The sequence below is a fragment of the Mandrillus leucophaeus genome, unplaced genomic scaffold (assembly GCF_000951045.1).
Source record: "Mandrillus leucophaeus isolate KB7577 unplaced genomic scaffold, Mleu.le_1.0 Scaffold101, whole genome shotgun sequence".
NCBI classification, from domain to species: domain Eukaryota; kingdom Metazoa; phylum Chordata; class Mammalia; order Primates; family Cercopithecidae; genus Mandrillus; species Mandrillus leucophaeus.
The window spans coordinates 1,097,348-1,117,498 of record NW_012098210.1 but is presented as its reverse complement, the minus strand read 5'-3'; the positions used below and the strand labels follow the sequence as shown (position 1 = coordinate 1,117,498).

Below are 20,151 nucleotides of genomic sequence, written 5' to 3'. Positions count from 1 at the left end.
AGGCATGCGCCACCACACCTGGCTAATTTTGTATTTTTAGTACAGATGGGGTTTCTCCATGTTGGTCAGGCTGGTCTTGAACTCCCGACCTCAGGTGATCCACTCGCCTCGGCCTCCGAAAGTGCCGGGATTACAGGTGTGAGCCACTGTGCCCGGCCATATTTCTTAGATTTTAATAAGAATACTGATCCTGGCCACCCCTTACTAAGGCCTTATGATGCATCTCATATGTTACAAGTTTTAGCTCTATGGATTTTTACCACAGTCCTAAGAGGTAGGCACTGTTATTTTTCCCATATTACAGATGAGGAAATGGAGACTGGTAGAGGGGAGCAGCTCAGCAGAGCTGGGACTAAACCAAGCCAGTCTGATTCCCAAGTCCTGGCTCTTACCCACCCCTGGGCCTCTCCTGCCCACTGGGTCCTCTAGCACAGGCTTTGAAGCACCTGCTACCAGGTTTCTCTGACCATTGCCTACCTCTTCCTAGGCCAAGTACTTGCCCAGCTCTTGGCATTCACCTTCTTGTCCTTTAACCCACCTCCCAGGCTCCCTCCAAGGGCAGGCCCTCCTCTGAGGATGTCTTTTGGAAACACCTCTACCTTGGACTTGGCCACTCCTACCTGCACACCATGGGTTGAAAAGAAGAACAAACTCGCCCAGCCTCCGGTTGCTGTGTTTGCGGTGAGAGGAAAGCCTGATGCTCAGCAGGTAGCGGCCAATGACAGCATTGGGAGGGCTGGCGAGACTGACAGTTAGAGTGTTCTCCATCTGAGCCTCCTTTGCTGCTGTCCAGCCCTCACCCAGCTCCAGCTCCGATGTCTGGAACACAGCTTTGGTGTGCAGGGCCTCAGAAGCCCGGGGTCCTGGAGGAGGGGAGAGGGACTCAGGAGACCCTGCCCCTGGGAAACCCAGCTTTAGAGAAGCGAAAAAAGCTACAGGCCTGGAAGCCCCACCTTCACCCCTGAACTGCTGGGAGGCTTTGGGAGAAGGACCTGACCAAGAGCAAGAAGGCCAGTGGCCGAGTGAGGGTCCACCTCAGCTGCCCTGACACCCCAGCCACTTCCAGGCTAAGGAGAAAGTGACAGCATCCTTTGAAACCAAAGTCTGCCTATGTCGGGCCAGGAAAGGAAAGAAAAGCTTGGGCTTCAAAGTGCTTGATGGTTTTTCATACCCTTCCAGAGCCCTGGGTGTCTGGTACACACAGGGTTCCAGAGACGCATCCCATCCATCCCACTGTCTGCTGGCAGCACCTGCCAACCACCCCCAGAAAGCTGTCACCAGAAGCCTCCTGGGTTCAAGGCTCCGTCTACCTACAGGGACTTGCTTCCCCCAGAGCCTGAGCTGCTGACTGCAAGGTCTCAGGTTACTGGGTCATAAGACAGGTCCCTCCAGGTGCGGATGAGAAGGGGGCGCTGGTGAGCTCAGTTACCTGTCTCCACCATGAAGATGAAGGTCTCCTCGCAGTCCGGGGCTCTGCTGAGCTCCAGCGTGAGGCTGAACGACTGGCCCCTGCGAACCACCAGCTCAGGGCAGGGGTACTCCTGGGTGTGGTGGGCAGCGCCATTCCTTGACCGCTGCCAGTCCACCTTGGTGACTCTGATCCCTGGGTGGGGAGAGGACAGGGAGATGAGGACACGGCCTTGTGTTTCTCACCCACTCTGGGCTTGTCCTCCCATTCAATCCCAGCCAGTCATTTATTCATCCAACTGCTATTTATCATATGTCAGCGAGTCTCTGTTTTTTTTTTTTGTTTGTTTGTTTTGTTTTTGACACAGGGTCTCACTCTGTCACCCAGGCTGGAGTGCAGTGGTGTGATCTTGGTTCACTGCAACCTCTGCCTCCCGGGTTCAAGCAATTCTCGTACCTCAGCCTCCCGAGGAGCTGGAACTACAGGTGTACATCACCACACCTGGGTAATTTCTTTGTATATTTTTGGAGAGATGGGGCTTTGCCATGTTGGCCAGGTTGGTCTTGAACTCCTGACCTCAGGTGATCTGCCTGCCTCGGCCTCCCACAGTGCTGGGATTACAGGTGTGAGGCACCGTGCCCAGCCTTAGTCATTAAGTTCTGTAAAATCACTGCAAAGGTTGAATTAATGAGAACTGACCCATTGCCCTTAGGGAAAATAAATACAAGTTTAGGCTCCTGTGAGCCTCTGGTCCCAACTTATTCATCAATTGATCAGTATATAAATGTGCATTTCTGTTTAAAGATACATTATTCAGGCTGGGCGTGGTGACTCACGCCTGTAATCCTAGCACTTTGGGAGGCCGAGGTGGGTGGACTGCCTGAGCTCAGGAGCTCGAGACCACCCTGGGGCCAACATGGTGAAACCTCATCTCTACTAAAATACAAAAAAATGAGCTGGGCGTGGTGGTGGGTGCCTGTAATCTCAGCCACTCGGGAGACTGAGGCAGGAGAATCGCTTGAACCCGGGAGGTGGAAGTTACAGTGAGCTAAGATTGTACCACGGCACTCTAGCCTGGGCCACAGAGCAAGACTCTCCCTCTCAGAAGAAACAAACATTATTTAATATATATTGTTGATTCATTAATATTGAACTTGTGGCCAGCAGCGCTATAGTTCATGCCTGAATGTTCACCTAACACATGTTTTTCATGTAAGGCACATCGCAGCTTTACTGCTCCTGCTTTTCCTGCAGCTTTCCTAGGAACACGAGACAGCACTTTAGTCCTGTGCTGAGCGGCCATTTTAAACAGAGAAATCACCAACAAAAAAAGCACAAAAATGCAAAAAACCCCTAGTTTTAAATGGACAGAGAAAGGTTATTTGTTTATAGTATGAGAGCTGAAACAAGAAGGCAGAATATTGCCTGTTCAGCTTCAGCTGGGAATATGCATGTCAGGTCAGGCGACAATTTTTCTGCACTTTGTGCATGTCTGTGAATGGCTAAGAAAGTGCAGAGTATAGATTTTGGATTTAAAAATAAATATTAGCAATGTGCATGTACAGAATCCACAAGCATTGAGGATTGACTGTATATTCTCTATGCCAGGCTGGTGTCTGGTGCTGAGGATGTAGATGTGGGCTTGTCTTCAATGCATGGTGCGGTGAGACTGTCTGGCTCAATGGTTATGAGCAGGTCCTCTGGGGGCAGCTGACATGGGTTCAGATTCTGACTTGGCCATCTACTGGTTGACCCACCTTCCTTTCTTTGTTTGAAACTGAGTGTCGCTCTGTCACCCAGGCTAGAGTGCAGTGGCGCGATCTCGGCTCACTGCAATCTCTGCCTCCCAGGCTCAAGTGATCCTCTCATCTCAGCCTCCCAAGTAGCTGGGACTGCAGGCACATGCCACCATACTCAGCTAATTTTTTGTATTTTTGGTAGAGACCAGGTTTCGCCATGTCGCCCTGAACTCCTGAACTCAAGCAATCTGCCCAACTTGGCTTCCCAAAGTGCTGGGATTATAGGTGTGACCACTGTTCCCAGCCTGCCTTCTTGACCTCTCTGCCTCTCAGTTCCCCACTCTGCAGAATGGGAATAATGCCTGTGGCGTGATTGTGAGGATAATGGCTCCTGTCATTTAGAGTCCTCAGAAGATGAGAGCTCAATAAATGTTACTTATTATGTTCCAGGGGTGACACCTAAGTAGGTGAGTCCACGTAACTAATTCTCGCTTTGATACATGCTATCAGGGAGAAGGATGGGAGCTGAAAGAAAAGTAATGGAGGGCTTGTCCTGGTCTGAAGCAGGACAAGCAAGGCTTCCTTGAGAAGGCGGAATTGAGGCTGAGTCTTAAATTGGATGGGTATCTCCAGGAAAGAGTTGAGTGATGGATGTAGTCTCAGTCCAAGCATCCTCTTCCTCTATTCAGCATTCATTCATTCAAGTGCTGGGCATTGTGCTGGATGCTACAGACCCAACAGTCCATCAAATACCCTCTGGCCCTGACATCACACAGTTGATAGCCCAGTGGAGAAGACTGGCATTAAGCAGATAGACCTCAAACATTTAGGGCAAGCTTTGAGATGAACCCTACGGAAGAGGCATTGGGAGTCCCAGGAGCACAGAACACCTAAACTAAAGTAGTTAGATTAACAAAACTATTCGCTAGAGTACTATAAGCAACAGCTTAAAACTCTAGGATGTGTGCAGCCTTGAATTCTAGCCAGCAGCTATGGCGCTAGACAGAGAGACAGGAGGGAGCACGGTGACTTCTAAAATTTGAGAGAAAGCAGATGTGTGGGGAAGGCAATGAGGTTGGAGGGGCCCATAGTCGGCAGACCACCAACGCTTGGAGTGGGATGAGAAATCTGTCTTTTATCCTAAGGACTGTAGTTAGCCAAATATTGTTTTAAGCAAAGCTGTGATGTAATCAGATTTGCACCTTGGAAAGATCATTCTGGTGCCATGTAGAAGATTAATTAGTGATATCTGGTGAGATGCTTTAGTAAGCAAAGAGATGTTTCATGAAACTGCGGTTTCATTTTGTCAAACATCTGCTCCCAAGCCTCCACTGGATGCCCCATTGTCTGTTATGATCTGTCCAAGATCTGACCCCTCCAGCTCACACCCATCCCCTCACAGCTCAGTTACTCTTTGCTCTGGCTGCATCAGACTCTACCTCTGCAACCTCCTGCCCTGACGTCCCACACATCTCTTTCCTGCCTTGTGCTTTTCCTAAGGCCCCTCCTGGTTGGGGTGCCTGTGATTGTCCCCTGAGATGTTCCTGCGTCGGCCCTGCCACCAGAGTTCATCTCTCCTTTGTCCAATCAGCTATTAGATTTGGGATAATACAAACAACAATAATAAAATCTTTGTATGTATTCCAGTGCTTATGCCTTCTAACATACACCTAAGGAAGGCACTGTGACCCTTTTCATTTTCTTTTTTTCTTTTTTCTTTTTTTTTTTTTTGAGACGGAGTCTCGCTCTGTCGGCCAGGCTGGAGTGCAGTGGCCGGATCTCAGCTCACTGCAAGCTCCGCCTCCCGGGCTTACGCCATTCTCCTGCCTCAGCCTCCCGAGTAGCTGGGACTACAGGAGCCCGCCACGTCGCCCGGGTAGTTTTTTGTATTTTTTTTTAGTAGGGTCGGGGTTTCAACGTGTTAACCAGGATGGTCTCGATCTCCCGACCTCGTGATCCGCCCATCTCGGCCTACCAAAGTGCTGGGATTACAGGCTTAAGCCACCGCGCCCGGCCGATCCTTTTCATTTTCTAGATGCCGTCATGCTTACTGAGTTCCCTATTTCACCTCCCCTGTGCCCCCACCCCTGCATGTCCCCAGGGCTCATTCTCAACATGGAAGTCAGAAGGATCCTGTTAAAATCTAAGATCACTTGGTTGCTCTCAAGCTCTCCGTTGGTTCCTGTCTGTCTCAGCAGAGTTGAAGTCCCGACAATGACCCTCAAGCCCTTCAAGATTGGGCACTTTGATATCTTTTTTGGGCGTTCTGTTTCTCTTCCCCTCTCTCATCCCCTTAAGCCACACTGACCTTCTTACTTCTCTTTGAACCTGTGGACAGGCTCCTTCCTCAGGGCTTTTGCACCTGCTGTTCCCTCTGTGTGGATTGCTCTCCTTTCAGATTCCTGCAGAACCTGCTCCCTTGCCTCCTTCTTCAAATGTCACCTTTTCAGTGGGACCTTCCCTGACCACCCCTTTATAAATTGCAAATCACCCCTACCCTCCTTTTCCACTATTTTCCTCCACGGCACTTACTGACATCTTACAATATATTTTATTTCTTTATTTTAATTGCTTACTTTTCCTTTCAAGAATATCAACGCCAAAAGGGCAGGGAGCTGTGTCTGTTTTGCTCATTGATGAATCTTCAGTGCCTGATACGTGGAAGGTGCTCAACAAATATTTCTTAAATGTGTTAATGAATGAATGAGGAAACTGAGGTCAAGAGAAGTGAAATAACTTGCCAAAGGGCACACAAACAAGCAAGGGCTGGAGTGGAGTCTTCCAGCTGTTGACCACTGGGTCAGTGGTTATACTAGTTTTATTGTGATTGACATAAGAAACAGTTTTAAAAGTTCCATACTCCATATGCCTGCAAACATATATACATGCACAGATATAAACTGAAACAAAAGTTTCATTACTATTTCCCCTTATTATGAATGATGAACACTGAAATTTATTTTCTTTTCTGTCAAAGCCTTCTAGCCAAAGACCACCAGCAACACATCAGTACAATGAACAGGAAGGGCTCATCGCTCATGGCAATGAGAAAGAACGCTCACCACAAAGAACCACGGAACATCTTGGGAAGAGGATATTAGAGAGGACTTACAGATTGCGACTTGTGTTAGATGGTTTTGGGGAAGTTCAGAGAAGCAGGGCTTTGCTCTGGATTGGAGGCTGATCTTGGAATGAGGCAAGTCTATATCTGAGTATCTTAATAGTCCTACATAGAAGGTGGGAAGAATGAATTGAGGCTAGTGTCATAAGTGATAAAGAAGCAGCCATTATTCATATTAGCCCAGCTATAGGGCTAATATGTCAGTAAATGGAGACCAGCAAATGGCTTAGACAATGTTCATGTTTTTGTCTGTGTTCACTCATGATTATGAAGTGGTCTTGTTTTTGTCTTGATTCACTACAGTCACAGGATGGCATCTGATCACTTCATCATGTCTTCTGGTAAAGTTTCAATAAGCATTTACATGCTTAAGTATGTTTAGTAAAAACTGATTTCCTTTTATTTACTATTTATATTATAGTTAGGATACAATTTTTTAAAAAGTGGTGTATAGAGGTAGGTAAGCTGTGTCAATTCAATTTCAGGTTGGTGAAGGGACACTATTAAATATTTGTTATATTGAGAGGGAGGGCATTAGGGACAAAAGAGTTGATGTTTTACTCATCTATTGCTTCTTAACCAATCTGTTTAACCCAGAGTTTAGCTTGGAAAAATGATAATCATATGTTATCTTTCATGGTTTCTGTGGGTCAGGAATTTGGGCAGAGCTCCACTGGCCAGCTGTTAATTGGAGTTGCTTATGCAGTTGCAATCATATGTTAGCTGCGGCCATACTCATCTGAAGGCTTGACTGAGGCTAGAGAATCCACTTTAAAAGTGACTAACTTACATGGTTGGCAAATTGGTGCTGAATACAGGTTGAAGCACCTTGGTTCCTTTCCATGTGGATTTCTCCATGGAAATGCTTGAGTGTCCTCCTGGCATGGTGCTTAGTTTCCCCTGAGCAAGTGACCTGAGAGACCATGGTGGAAGATGCAATGGTTTTTATGATCTAACCTCAGAAGTTACACAATGTCACCTCCACCTTATCCTATGGGTCAAGGCAGTTACAAAGGCCTACCTAGGTTCAAAGAGAAGAAATATGCCCCATCTCTTGCTGAAAATGTACCAATGTCATGTCCCATTGTAAAAAGAACACTGAGATGAGATGTATACTGATATGACCACCCTGTGAAATATAATCTGCCACAGTTGAGAACCACTGAAGTTATATCACCAAGTACTCCCCACCCAAGGACACTTGTCATGCAACTCTTAACTGTATCTTATTTGATGCCAACCATACAGGAAATGTTCAGTAATTGTTGGCTAGACCATTGGACAGGTTTTATTTAATAAAACTTCCTACTAACCAAGTGCTTTTCCAAGTATTTTATAAATATTAGCTCATTTAATCTTAACAAACCATATGAGGGAGGTACTACTGTTAACTCAATGTCACAGATGAGAAAAATGAGGTACAGAGTTACACAACCTGTTTTCTTTTCTTTTTTTTTTTTTAATTTGAGATAGGGTCTTGCTATATTGACCAGATTGGTCTCCAACTCCTGGCCTCAAGCAATCCTCCCATCTCAGCCTCACAAAGTGCTGGGATTATAGGCATGAGCCACTGTGCATGATTCAGAGTTACACAGCCTTCTAAGTGATGGAGCTGGGAATCTGCCTCCTGAGTCTGTGGCTTTTCTATCCCCAGGCTATGGTGCCTTTATCTTTGACTCCATAGGAGTCACAGCCTAGAAGTTCCAGACTATAAAATTCAACATGAGCTTCACCACAGGCATCAGAACAGTGGCTTGTGTGTGCAAGTGTCTGGACAGGGCTGGTCAAAATGTTTGACTTTTTAAATATTCCAGCATCTTTGTACAATCTTTTGGTTAATAGCATGTGGCAGATTGCATTTTACAAAGATGGTTGCAGTAATATCTCCCATCCCACATACTCTTCTTTCAATATGATGTTGATTCTCCTCTCATTGAGAAATAGAGTATGTATTCCCACCCTCTGGACCTGGAAGACTTGTGGCTAAGACACAGTGACACACTGTGACTTCTAAGGCTAGATTATAAAAGTTAATACAGCTTCTTTCTGGTTCCCTTGGGTTGCTTGTTATTAGAACCCAGCCACCATGCAATGAAGAAACCCAAATGGCCCATGGAGAAGCTCACCTGGAGAGCCACCAAGGCTTCCAACCCACAGCCCACTGAGCTCCCAGCTGACAGACAGAACTACTTGGAAGCCATGGGACTGAGCCATCTGGCAAGTGGGTCCTTCAGCGCCTAGGCAAGCTGCCCCAGCTGATGCAGACACAAGCTGTCCCTGCTGAGCTCTGCCCAAATTGCAGGTTTGTCAGCAGGAGAATGATTGTTGTCTGAAACCCCTAAGTGCTGGGGTGGTTTGCTACACAGCAATTGATAACTGAAACATAGAGAGAGCCAAGATTCTTGTCTAGACCACAACAGCCTCCCAACTGCTCTCCACCTGTGAGCTGTCTGGGCTGGTGCTGTGGTCTCAATACTCAGGCTTGAGATTCATGGAAAAAACTAGTTTTAGCTTAGCTTAGGCCAGAAGCCCCTGCTGGCATCATGATATGGGGATAATGACTGAACATGTGGGTAGGAACTCACATGACTGACACATGTGTCCCAAGATTGGGAGCTCCTACAGCCCCTGTTGTGGTGAGTGAGCAAAGACTGTGCAGGACCAGTGTTCAACAGTGACCCCATGTGGCATGAGCTGGAACAACAGTGCCAGGGGGCTTTCCCATTACCCTTCCCAATTCTCACAACGGAAAGTAGAACCAAAGCTTTCACATCAAGTTAGCCCCAGTTATTCTAGGGCAGGCACAAACCTCTGAAACTCCAAAACTTTGAGCTCAGATGACCTTGGTTTAGTCAGAAAACACAGGCAGGATCCTCTCCCCCAACCAGGTACTTTGTACATAGAATTGTCAAGTCTAATATCAGCAGAGCTGGAAGAGCCATTAGGAGCTCAGGTCTCCATTTACTGACATAGCAACTGAGATCCAGAAGTGGGAAGAAAGGGACTTCTTGCCTGAGGACACACTGGATTTGTAGCCCACAATTCATGTTGCTACTTCCCAAGCAATGTATGTAGGGACAGGCCAGAACAGGATGCTATTTTTTCAGTGGGTGAGTCAGAAGCAGGGGATGAGGTTGTTGGGTGGTAATTATCTCAGCCCTGGTATGCCCCAGGGCTGGATACAAGGGGAGTTTGGGATTGGATGAGGACTGCTGGATCCTGGGTCATGGGTTTAAACCCTATGGATCCTGCACTTGTTTCCCCGCTTCCCTGCCACAGCCCAAAGCAGCTCCCATCACCCTCTGAGGCATCTGCATCCTTATCACAGACGAGCAAGAGGAAGTGGTGGGATGAGTCAGAACTGTCATTATCATCACTGTCCTCGAATCTCAGAGACCATCTCTCTCACAACTTCCTGCCCAGGTGCAAATTCCCTTGGCCGAACTCTTGGTGGATACTTGATCATGGTCCCAGCTTGCCATATCTCTGAGAGGTAGCTCACTCACCGCCCAATGTTAGAAAGTCCTTCATTCTGCTGAACCAAGCTCTTTCTTCTTGCAACTTCTCCCCATTTGTCCCTATTTTGCTCCCCATCACCCACATAGAACACACTTCTTCCTTTGCTCTTTGATGGGGTTTTGCAGAAACATTACCTAGAAATCCCAACCTGCCAGCCCCCGGCCCATCCCCTGCCCAACTCTACACTCACCCCATAACCCAGGAGGTCGCTGTTCTAATCCCCATGGAATCTGTCCCTGGGGCTGCTGCTTTGGTGATCTAAGTCGCCCACACCCATCAGCATCTCACCTCCATGACCTGCCATTTGTAGAGTAATGGCCAGGGCTGGGGTCCAAGATTCTGCAGGGGGAACTACTGGTGATTACAGATAAGTTCTGCCCTAGCCAGTGTCCTTCCTGGCCCTCATGGGGACAGTGAGACTGATGGGCATAGGCAGAGGCTCCTAGGTATAGGGTAGCCCAAGGCAAGGAGATAGATGTGCACTTGGGATGGTTTCCAGGCCCCTTGTCAAAATAAACCCAGTATCACCCCTTCCATGTCCTCAGCTCAAATTCTGTTAAGGTGGAGGCTTCTGTCCCTTATCTGTGATCAGGGATGCTGTGTTATAGTTGTTTGCTTACATATGTCTCTCCCCACTGGACTGAGAGCTCCATGAAGGCAAAGGCTGAGTCTCCTCCTCTCTGGGTTGCTAGAACGTGGCTAAGGGCCCAGGGCATATTAGGTACTCAGTGAATGTTAGTTGGATGAATGGATGAATCTCCTCCCCCATCCCTCAGCTGGGGTATGGAAAGGGAAGCTGATGCTCTGCAGCATCCTAGGTCCGCCCTCAAGAATCAGCACCCACACCCTGTCAGCTGCTCACGCTCCGACAGTCCACACCCCACCCACCCTATAATCCCTCTCTCTCAAGCTGTCGCATTCCGAAGCCTGCCTTTCCTTCTTAACTTCTTTCCTTCCACAGAGTGAGAAAGAGGAGGGTTTGTGAGGCCTCTGACATGGGCAGGCAGACGGATCACTGACCACCCACCCCCACGCATTGCCTCTCTGGGTCTGTTTTCTTCTCTGTGAAATGACCCAGAAGGATTCTTATGGTCTGGATAGTCTGTGGTTTGCTGAAGCAAGTGCCTCTGATTACCCGCAAGGACCCTTCTCAGCCTTCCTCCCTACAAGACACCTCCCCCCGCACCCCTACCCCCTGCCAAGAGTGTGCTAATGTGCAGATTGTCACATCGCCCCGGGACATGGTTTTCCTGCACTGGTTTTCCCCCTTCTCTGCCACAGCCCAAAGCAGCTCCCATCACCCTCTGAAGCATCTGCATCCTTATCACAGACGTGCAAGAGGAGGTGGGATGAGTCAGAACTGCCATTATCATCATTATCCTCGAATCTCAGAGAGCATCTCTTTCCCAACTTCCTGCCCAGGCACAAATTCCCTTGGCTAAATTTTTGTTGGATACTGGATTATGGTCCCAGCTTGCCATACCTCTGAGAGGTAGCTCACCCACTGCCCAACGGAGGGGATGGGAGAGGCAATATCTGCTCTGAGACTGCTCCAGTTGACAGTGAACCCAAGACCCTGAGGACAGAATGGGCAGCCTGTTTTCAGCCCCAGGGGGCCTTCACCCTTGGGATATGCAGGGTGAACTCCCAGCCCAGGGCTGAAGGCTCGCCAACCTCAGGACTGAAGCTGTACCCCCCAGGCACAGGGAAAGGATGTGGTAAGAGTGCTCCCTCCACCTGCCTGTTACCCCAAGCCTGATAGCCCCTCCAGCTTGACTGTTCTCCTCCCCTTCTCCCTCTCACCATCTTCTCGGGGCTTCCTTTCACTCTGCACAGCAACTAGGAGCCTGATTTCAGAGGCACACACTTGAGCTCTCATGCAGGCTTTGCCCCTTGTTGGCTGTGTGGCAAGTGAGTGAGCTCTGAAACTCAGCCTCCTGGTGATAATGTGGGTGATGATCGTACCCGCCTTGTCGGGTTGGGAGGATTCACATAGAGTATTTAGACCGATACCAGGCACATCCTAGGTTCTCAGGAAATGTGAGTGTTATGATCATTAGTATTTACACAGGACCTCCTGGCTGCCATTCCAGTGCTCTGCCAATTCCTGCCATCCTGAATCATCTCCTTGTTGGCTGTGTGGCCCTGGATCAGTTATTGGGCCTCTCTGAGGATCTGATTTCCTCCTCTAGAACGTGGCAATAATAGTATCTTTCTTCTAGGGCTTTGAGGAGGATTAAGTGAGTTAGTAATTATAAATAGGGTGGTGATAAAATGCATCATTTAAACCAGGAAATTCTGAGAGTGAAAGCAGAAGCCATTAATAAACACGCTAGGGCAACAGGCTTCCACCAGGATGAATGTCTCCCTATTCATTGAGTACGTAGCCTGGTGCTGGGTCCACAGTGATGAGCTCTACAAACAGGGATTGTTTTTTTCTTTGAGATGGAGTCTCGCTCTGTCGCCCAGGCTGGAGTGCAGTGGCACAATCTCGGCTCACTGCAAGCTCTGCCTCCCAGGTTCATGCCATTCTCCTGCCTCAGCCTCCCGAGTAGCTTGGACTACAGGCACCTGACACCATGCCCGGCTAATTTTCTGTATTTTTAGTAGTGATGGAGTTTCACCGTGTTAACCAGGATGGTCTCAATCTCCTGACCTCGTGATCCACTCGCCTCAGCCTCCCAAAGTGCTGTGATTACAGGCGTTAGCCACTGCGCCTGGCCTACAAACAGGGATTTTTACATCATCACCTCCTTTCCCCACATTTCCCCCATCACTTTGGTCCTCCCCTCCCCAGTTCCTACATGCACCGGGTTTCTTGTTATTCTCCCCTCTTTGCCTCTTGCTTAAGTGACTGCATGGCCCCAACAGCCTCAGAGTTTTTCAGCTCATCCTGTTCAATCCATCCCATCACTATGGAGAAACTGAGATTCAGAGAGGGGAAGGGACTTTTCTGAGTGTCAGCATGTAATTTTCCCTGCTCAATCACCATGGAATCTACAACCATCTTGTTGACATTCAAGGTCCTTGACAGGCCCTGCCCATTACTTCTGGCCCTCTGACCTCCTCCCCTCCTCCCCATCTCACTTGCTCACCAGCTGGCCCCAGAGCTCCACCGAAGAAAGGGAAGTGTCCATGTGCAGAACATTGCCTCCTGCCCACTTAGCTCTCCACGCATCCCCACCCCAAGGCCTAGCTCATCCATCTTCCTTCTCCTACCCTTGGGTGACACCAGAGAGCTGAGTGATATAATCCTCTCCAATTCTTTGTCTCAGCCCAGTGGGGTTGAGCCCTGGAAGCTCTGTTGAAGCCAGCAGCATCTCCCAGACTCTGGACTAAGCATAATTGGTTTTTAATGGGCCCCATTATGATCCTATGCTTAGTACGCATCATGGGCACCTGAACTCCATGACTAAATGATTAATCGGGAGTTGCTTGGGGACTTTCTGGGGCCACTGCCCCATTTCCCTTTCCTTCCTGGTCTTGTTGGAAGCTGCTGGTCTCTCTCTCACCAGGAGGCAGTGACGCATCAACTCCAACCCAATGTCCCAGCCAGAGCCAGCCTCACACACAGTTTTCCACTCAATTCTTGGAATCTCTGAGCTGAAAGACGATCATAATTTAATCTTGGCAAAAGGGTCTCACCTCCTTTGCCAACTGATCAACTGGTACTTGAAGAACTGGGTTGAGCATTCTAGGGCCACATCCAGGCTCCAGAGGGAAGAGCTCTGGGGTCAACTAGGGATGTCCACCGTGGACGGAGTGAGGGAGAGGGGATAGGAGGAGCTCCAGGAAGATGAACACACCTTCCATCTAGGATGTGATGTCTCAGCCATTCAGGCACAGAGCATGTAGTAGGCATGACCTACTGCTCTGATAAGCAGATCCTCCCAAGAGGACCCAGAAGACCCAATCCAGGGAATTGAATCCAATCCAACACATAGTCCATTTACATAGGCATGACAACTCTGATGCTGACATTTCACAGACAGAGAAACAGAGATTCAGAGAGAGGAACCCAGCAAGTTAGTTACAGACCTGGCAATAGGCATCATCATCAACTTTTTTCCTTCCTCAGCAGTTAACCTTGGCACTGTCAAGTTTAAGTCTGATAGGTTATCAAAGGCCTAGAGAAGAGGGATCATCTAGGTGAGCCTTGAGAAGCAGATCTTGGAAGAACAAAGGCAATCCCTTCTGCACCAGGGCCATCAGGGAGGCAACCCCAGCTCTGGAAACAGGCAGTCTGGGCTGTAAGCTGGGGTTGGCAAGGTCTGGTCTTCAGGAGAACAGACCTATCCTAGGGGCCTGAAGGGCCCAACATGTCCAGCAATGCTGTTAACTGCCAGGAGGAAATATGAAGAGGGAGCTAGACTATGATGAGGAAATTAAAATATCTGCCTTTGAAGGTTAAAAAAAAATAGTTGATTGATGAAACTGTCACATAATGCTGAACAATTAAAACTGGCAGACACAGACTCAGACAAGCCCCTTGAATACCTGAGTGTAGGACCCCTGGTTCTGCTGACTTGCTCATTACTGGGCCCCAGCATCTAACAGAAAAGTTCTTTCGGAGGGAGTTTGCTGCCCACTATATTGAGGTCGTGGGGGACACGTTTTCTTTTTTTCTTTTTCTTGAGACAGGGTCTCACTCTGTTGCCCAGGCTGCAGTGCAGTGGCGCCATCTTGGCTCACTGTAGCCTCGACCTCCTGAGCTCAAGCGATCCTCTCACCTCAGCCTCCCAAGTAGCTGGGACTTCAGGTGTCCACCACCATGCCCAGCTAATTGTTGTATTTTTTTTGTAGAGATGGGGTTTGCCACATTGCCCAGGGTGGTCTCGAACTCCTGAGCTCCATAAATCCACCCCCAACTCAGCCTCCAAAAATGCTGAGATTAGAGGCGTGAGCCACTGTGACCGACCCACATTTTCTGAGCCTACTGTTTACAAGTCCCCACTTGAAATGTGTGGTGGGAGAACAGCACACATGGTCTCACCAACTCCTCACAGCAGGGCTGTGAGATAATTTGCATTATAATCCCCATTACACAGATCAGAAAACAGAGGTACCAAGGGCAAATTTTCTTGCTCAAGGTCATATAGCTCTTTTCACTTCAGCCAGAGCTGCTCTTGCCAAGTGCTTGGGGTGGGAATCGGGCGAGGATGCAGCCTGTGGGGGCCTCTCACTCCTTCCCACCCAGGCCACAATTCCCAACTATGCCCAGAAACGTCTCTGGATCCATAGAATGTGCATGGGGTGCGAGAAGATTTTCTTTCTTCTGCCCCTGCCGTCCTGTGCCCGCCTCTTTCAGTCCTGTGAGGCACAGGGGTGAGACCTGGCCCCAGCCCAGAAGACAGCGCTTAAGCCAGCCTCTGCCATGGACTTGCTGGGTGGCCTAGGGCTGGTTTTTTCATCCTGGGCCTCATGAACACACATGAAGAGTTCATGTGTTCACGGTGGGCCGTCCAGCTATAAAACCCTAACAATCAATGATCAAACGTCATCCCACAGACCCGTGTTTCTTGAAGCCCCTCTCATACGCCCTGGTGCCCCAAGGCCCCAGGCTCTGCCCACTCACCTGCCATGCGATGGCCAGCTGGACTCCTCTGTTCCTCCCCACAGTGGTGTGTGCACCGTCAGGGCAGTGTAGCATGTCACAGCAGCCAGCCAGACCAATTTTAACAAGGAAAACCTTGGGACACTCCTAGGCCGGAAAGTCAGAATTCAAAAGAGGAGGCGTGGCCCTCCACCCTAGCAGTGACACCCACGAGACACAAAATCATCCTGTAATTTCACCTGGAGGGGTTCACTGTGGAAGTGGCTCCATCCAAGAGACCTTGGAAACATGGAGTTGCGAGTGGGACTGTGGAGAAACTGAGGCTCAGAAAGGTCACAAGGCTGGCAAGAAACAGAATGGGGAAGGAGAGGAGTGGGAGTGAACTAGGATTTATGGTTGACCATTCTTAGCCTTCACAACAACCCTCAGATGAGAAAAAGCAGGCCCAGTGCGAGGACCCCAAGGTACATGGTTACATGCTGCAGAGCTGGGTCAGTCTGGGGCTCCCTCTCCCCTCCTGGGTGAGACCAGAAGATTCCTGGGCCCACAGCTCCTCTCTGTTCTGCAGACATCTAAAGAAGCAGAGGTCCATGATCCTCATTCAGGGCCACTAGACTCTCCTGGTGGACACTAGACTCTTGAGAGGAGGTAGATAAGAAAAAGGGAGGGCTGGCTCTGACTCAGAAGCTAGGCCCATCTGCCCTGACTTTGTGAGTGGTCTCCAGCCAGGAGCTTAGAGGCCTGGTGGCCATGGGTGTCCTGTGACCTTGGGCAAGACCTCTCCCCTCCTGGAACCCTGGTGTTTCTACCTATAAACTAAAGAGACTGGACTCAATTATTCTTCAGGGCCATTCTAGCTCAAAGTCTAAGATTCTGGGCTTGAAGATGCTGGAATTCAAGGCATCTAAAGTCTTTTGTGTAATGAAATAGAGGGGATTTTATTCTCACGGGAGCTGGTGGGGTAGGTTCCTTTTTGCTGAAGAAATGCTTTGATGGATGACTTGGGGCTATTGGAGGCTGGATGTAGCCTGGGCCAGTGAGGAATGGGAAGTGGGAGGGGGTAGAATCGAGGGAAAGAGACAAGGAGGAGCAAGGAGACGACTGTCTGCTGAGCACAGTATGATGAGGCTGCTCCCTGGGATCACCCCAATATTCAGGAAACTGCATCAAAACCCCAAAGTGTTTGATGTGGTTGGATTTCTTACAGAAAGTGGCAAAGAGGCTGAGTTCTGCTTCCTGGTTTGATGCAGATCAAGCATCTTTAATGGGCTGTCTGCAGGCCCACGTAGCCTTATAATTACTGACATCTGGCACCAGCCCAGGGCAGCTCCTTCCTCAACACCCTGCAGGCTGCTGCCCCGCAGACCCCAGGCCCTGCTGAAGCTGCTTTTCTGCCTATGCAGGGTCAGGCTCCTCCCCACTAATGATGGTCTTATTCAGGGCCCTTTTATCTTTCATCCTGGGCTTGCTTGGACGGGAGCTCCCAGAAGACAGGGCATCAAAATCACTCCCTGCCCTGCTCCTCGCGACCCCAAATAATGATTCATATGCCTCAGTTTTTTTTTTTGAGACAGGGTCTTGCTCTGTCACCCAGGGTGGAGTGCAGCTCGGTGCAACCTCTGCCTCCCGGGTTCAAGCGATTCTCCTGCCTCAGCCTCCTGAGTATCTGGGACTACAGGACTGTGCCACCATGCCCTGCTAATTTTTTGTGTATTTAAAGTAGAGACAGTGTTTCACCATGTTGGCCAGGCTGGTCTCAAACTTCTGACCTCAGATGATCTCCCACCTCAGCCTCCTAAAGTGCTGAGATTACAAGTGTGAGCCACCGCACCTGGCCCATACTCAGTTTAGAAGTGAGCATCATAGCCTGGCAGTAGAGTCCTGGGTTCTGTTATCTCCGGTCCAAACTGGCTGTGTGACCTTCAGCAGGTCGCTTACCTTCTTTGGGCCTTATTGCCTTCATCTATAAAACAAGGGTGTGAACTAGGTGTTACCAGTTCCAATGTTCTCTGATTCTGATGATCAGGATAGAGATGACAGACAGGAGTCAAAGCCTTGGGCAGCTCAGGGTACCCCAATGCCAGGCATAAAGTGGGTGCTTCACAAATTAAAACCTGTGCCTGGTGCATAATCAGATGCTTTAAAAGCAGTTTAATTGTTCTTCTGGCTATAAAGATAATACATACTCAGGTACAAAATTCAAGCAATACAGGGAACGAAGAAAGCATACATGCATATTGCTGCATATGCATGGCGATAAATTTACATGAACTGCATCGTACACAGAAGCTGTTTTGTAACCTGTCCTTTTTGCTTGACCAAATATGGTGCTCCCTTTTCTTTTCTTTTTTTTTTTCTTTTTTTGAGACAGAGTCTCGCTCTGTCACCCAGGCCGGAGTGCCGTGGCTTGATCTCGGCTCACTGCAAGCTCCGCCTCCCGGGGTCACACCATTCTCCTGCCTCAGCCTCCCGAGTAGCTGGGACTACAGGCGCCCGCCACCACGCCCAGCTAATTGTTTTATTTTTATTTTTAGTAGAGATGGGTTTCACCGTAGCCAGGATGCCCTCAATCTCCAGACCTTGTGATCCACCCGCCTTGGCCTCCCAAAGTGCTGGGATTACAGCTTTTTAAATCACAGAGTATAGTTATGCATTGTCATTATTAAATGTCATCTCTTGTGTGAATTTACATAATTTTGCTAACCCTTCTTAAATTTACAGGAATTTAGGTCATTTCCACTTTTTTGTCCTTATAAAGAAATGTAATTTTTTGCATGTATTTTTGTGTGCTTCTATGATGGGACAATTTCTGCAAAGTGAAATTGTTGAGGTGAACCCACTCTTCAAAGCAGCAGTTCCATGTGCAAGAATTTGTCCGACAGATGGATCAAAAAGTGTGGAAAGATTTAAGTACAAGGATATTTATTGCAACATTAAGTATAACAGAAAGAGTGAAAACTCTCCTGTCTTCATTAGTGGGGTAAATTATGATCTATCCATGTAATAAAATACTATGTAGCTATTTAAAAAGTGGAGGCAGACTGATACACGTTGGTGTGAAACAATCTCCTAGGTACATTGCCAAGTTAAAAACAAAAAGTAAGGTGAAAAAAAAAAAAGAGGTGGTAGAAACGAGAAGTCAGGGAGAAACCTAAGTTTTGAACTCTTAGAAATGTTTGACTGTGGGTATATACTACCTTTCAAAAACATCATTATTATTTTTTTTAAAGAAACAACAAGCCAGGCATGGTGGTGTGCACCTGTACTCCCAGCTACTTGGAAGGCTGAGGTGGGAAGATACGTTGAGCCCAGTTTGGGTCCAGCCTGGGTAATGTAGCAAGACTCTCTCTCTAAAAACAAATAAACAAGCAAAATTATGGTGTATTTTGCCAAATTTCCCCTAGATACATACGTATTCTCAAACCACCATTTTTATTCTGTTTCATTCCTGGTTCCAAAGGCCCTGTGGCTTCTCACTGCCAACAAGGTCCCAAGTTCAAACTCTTTATGGTGGCCTTCAATGCCTTTGCAATACAATTTTTTTTTTTTTGAGATGGTGTTTCACTCTTGTTCCCCAGGCTAGAGTGCAGTGGTGCAATCTCGGCTCACTGCAACCTCTGCCTCCCTGGTTCAAACGATTCTCCTGTCTCAGTCTCCCAAGTAGCTGGGATTACATGCATGTGCTACCATGCCCAGCTAATTTTTGTATTTTAGTAGAGACAGGGTTTCACCATGTTGGCCAGGCTGGTCTTGAACTCCTGACCTAAAGTGATCTGCCCACCTTGGCCTCCCAAAGTGCTGGGATTACAGGTGTGAGCCACCATGCTCAGCCAGCAATACAATCTTAATTTATCCTAAGTCTCTTTGTTTCTCTTCATGAATACTTGGCCTCACACAGGCTCAGCAGCAGCCCCCAAAATACCCCCGACTCCACCATGGCATGAAGATGCTGAACAAGCTACTTCCAGAAATCATGTTCTTCTGTCCTATGTGCTCAAGTAGGAGACCACAGCCAACAGTCAGATTCATGAATCTAGAGTTTAGTGGGTTCCTGGCATGTAGAAGATGCTCAGTGTATGACTGTTTAGACGGGTTATCTGTATTTAGATGGTTTGCCTAAGATCTTGGCTCTGGAGTCAAGCTGCCTCGGTCAAATTTCAGCTTCATCACTTAGTTCCCTATTGGCAAATAAGGTAACCTTTTTCGGCCTCTGTTTTCTTATGTGTAATGTGTGGATAAAAGCAGTGCCTACCTCATAGGGTTGTTGTAAAAATTAAATGTGAATATATGTGAAGCACTTAGAACACTGCCTGGCACACACCCAGTAAGTATTAGTTGTAATTATTTTTACTTTCTTCTTTTCATTTTCTGTATTGCTTTACTTTTCTATACAAATCTGTATTATCTTTAAAGTCGGGAAAAAAATAAAAAATTTCGCATTCATGTTGCCCCTTTTTCCCGTCCTAAAAACTGAATTCCAGCTCCACGTTCTTCCAGGAAGCCTGATTGCCATAGTCTCCAGGGGTCTTGCCTGCTTGGAGCTCCTGGGCACATCCATCATCTGTCCATCCGTCTGTCTGTCCGTCCACGCACTGCACACTGCAGTGGCTTGTTTCCTTCCCACCGCAGTCTCCCTGATGAGGATGTCTTGAGGGATTCAGGTCTCTCTGTCCTCTCATCTGCTCCCCAGCACCAAGCCCTAAATCCAACGAAGAGGAGGTCATGCTAAAGCACCCTGTCCTTTGGGGAGGGGTTCAGAGAAATAAGAGTCTCTTGGGGAGTGAGGATGGAAGAGAGGCTTTCTCCAGGG

General features: G+C 48.2%; 1 protein-coding gene across 2 annotated transcripts in view; it reads right to left on the bottom strand.

The window, feature by feature from the left end:
* TGM6 (transglutaminase 6) overlaps positions 1–15,430 on the bottom strand; it is a 65,871-nt gene extending 50,441 nt beyond the window's left edge. For both annotated transcript variants that reach the window (XM_011974497.1, XM_011974506.1), the window contains exons 1-3: positions 15,363–15,430; positions 1,430–1,603; positions 621–863 (exon numbers count right to left, since the gene is read on the bottom strand). In XM_011974497.1, the coding sequence (XP_011829887.1) occupies positions 621–863; positions 1,430–1,603; positions 15,363–15,369 (424 nt within the window). In that variant the 5' untranslated portion in view covers positions 15,370–15,430. The remainder of the gene's footprint in view (positions 1–620; positions 864–1,429; positions 1,604–15,362) is intronic.
* Between the last annotated feature and the right edge of the window lie 4,721 nt (positions 15,431–20,151).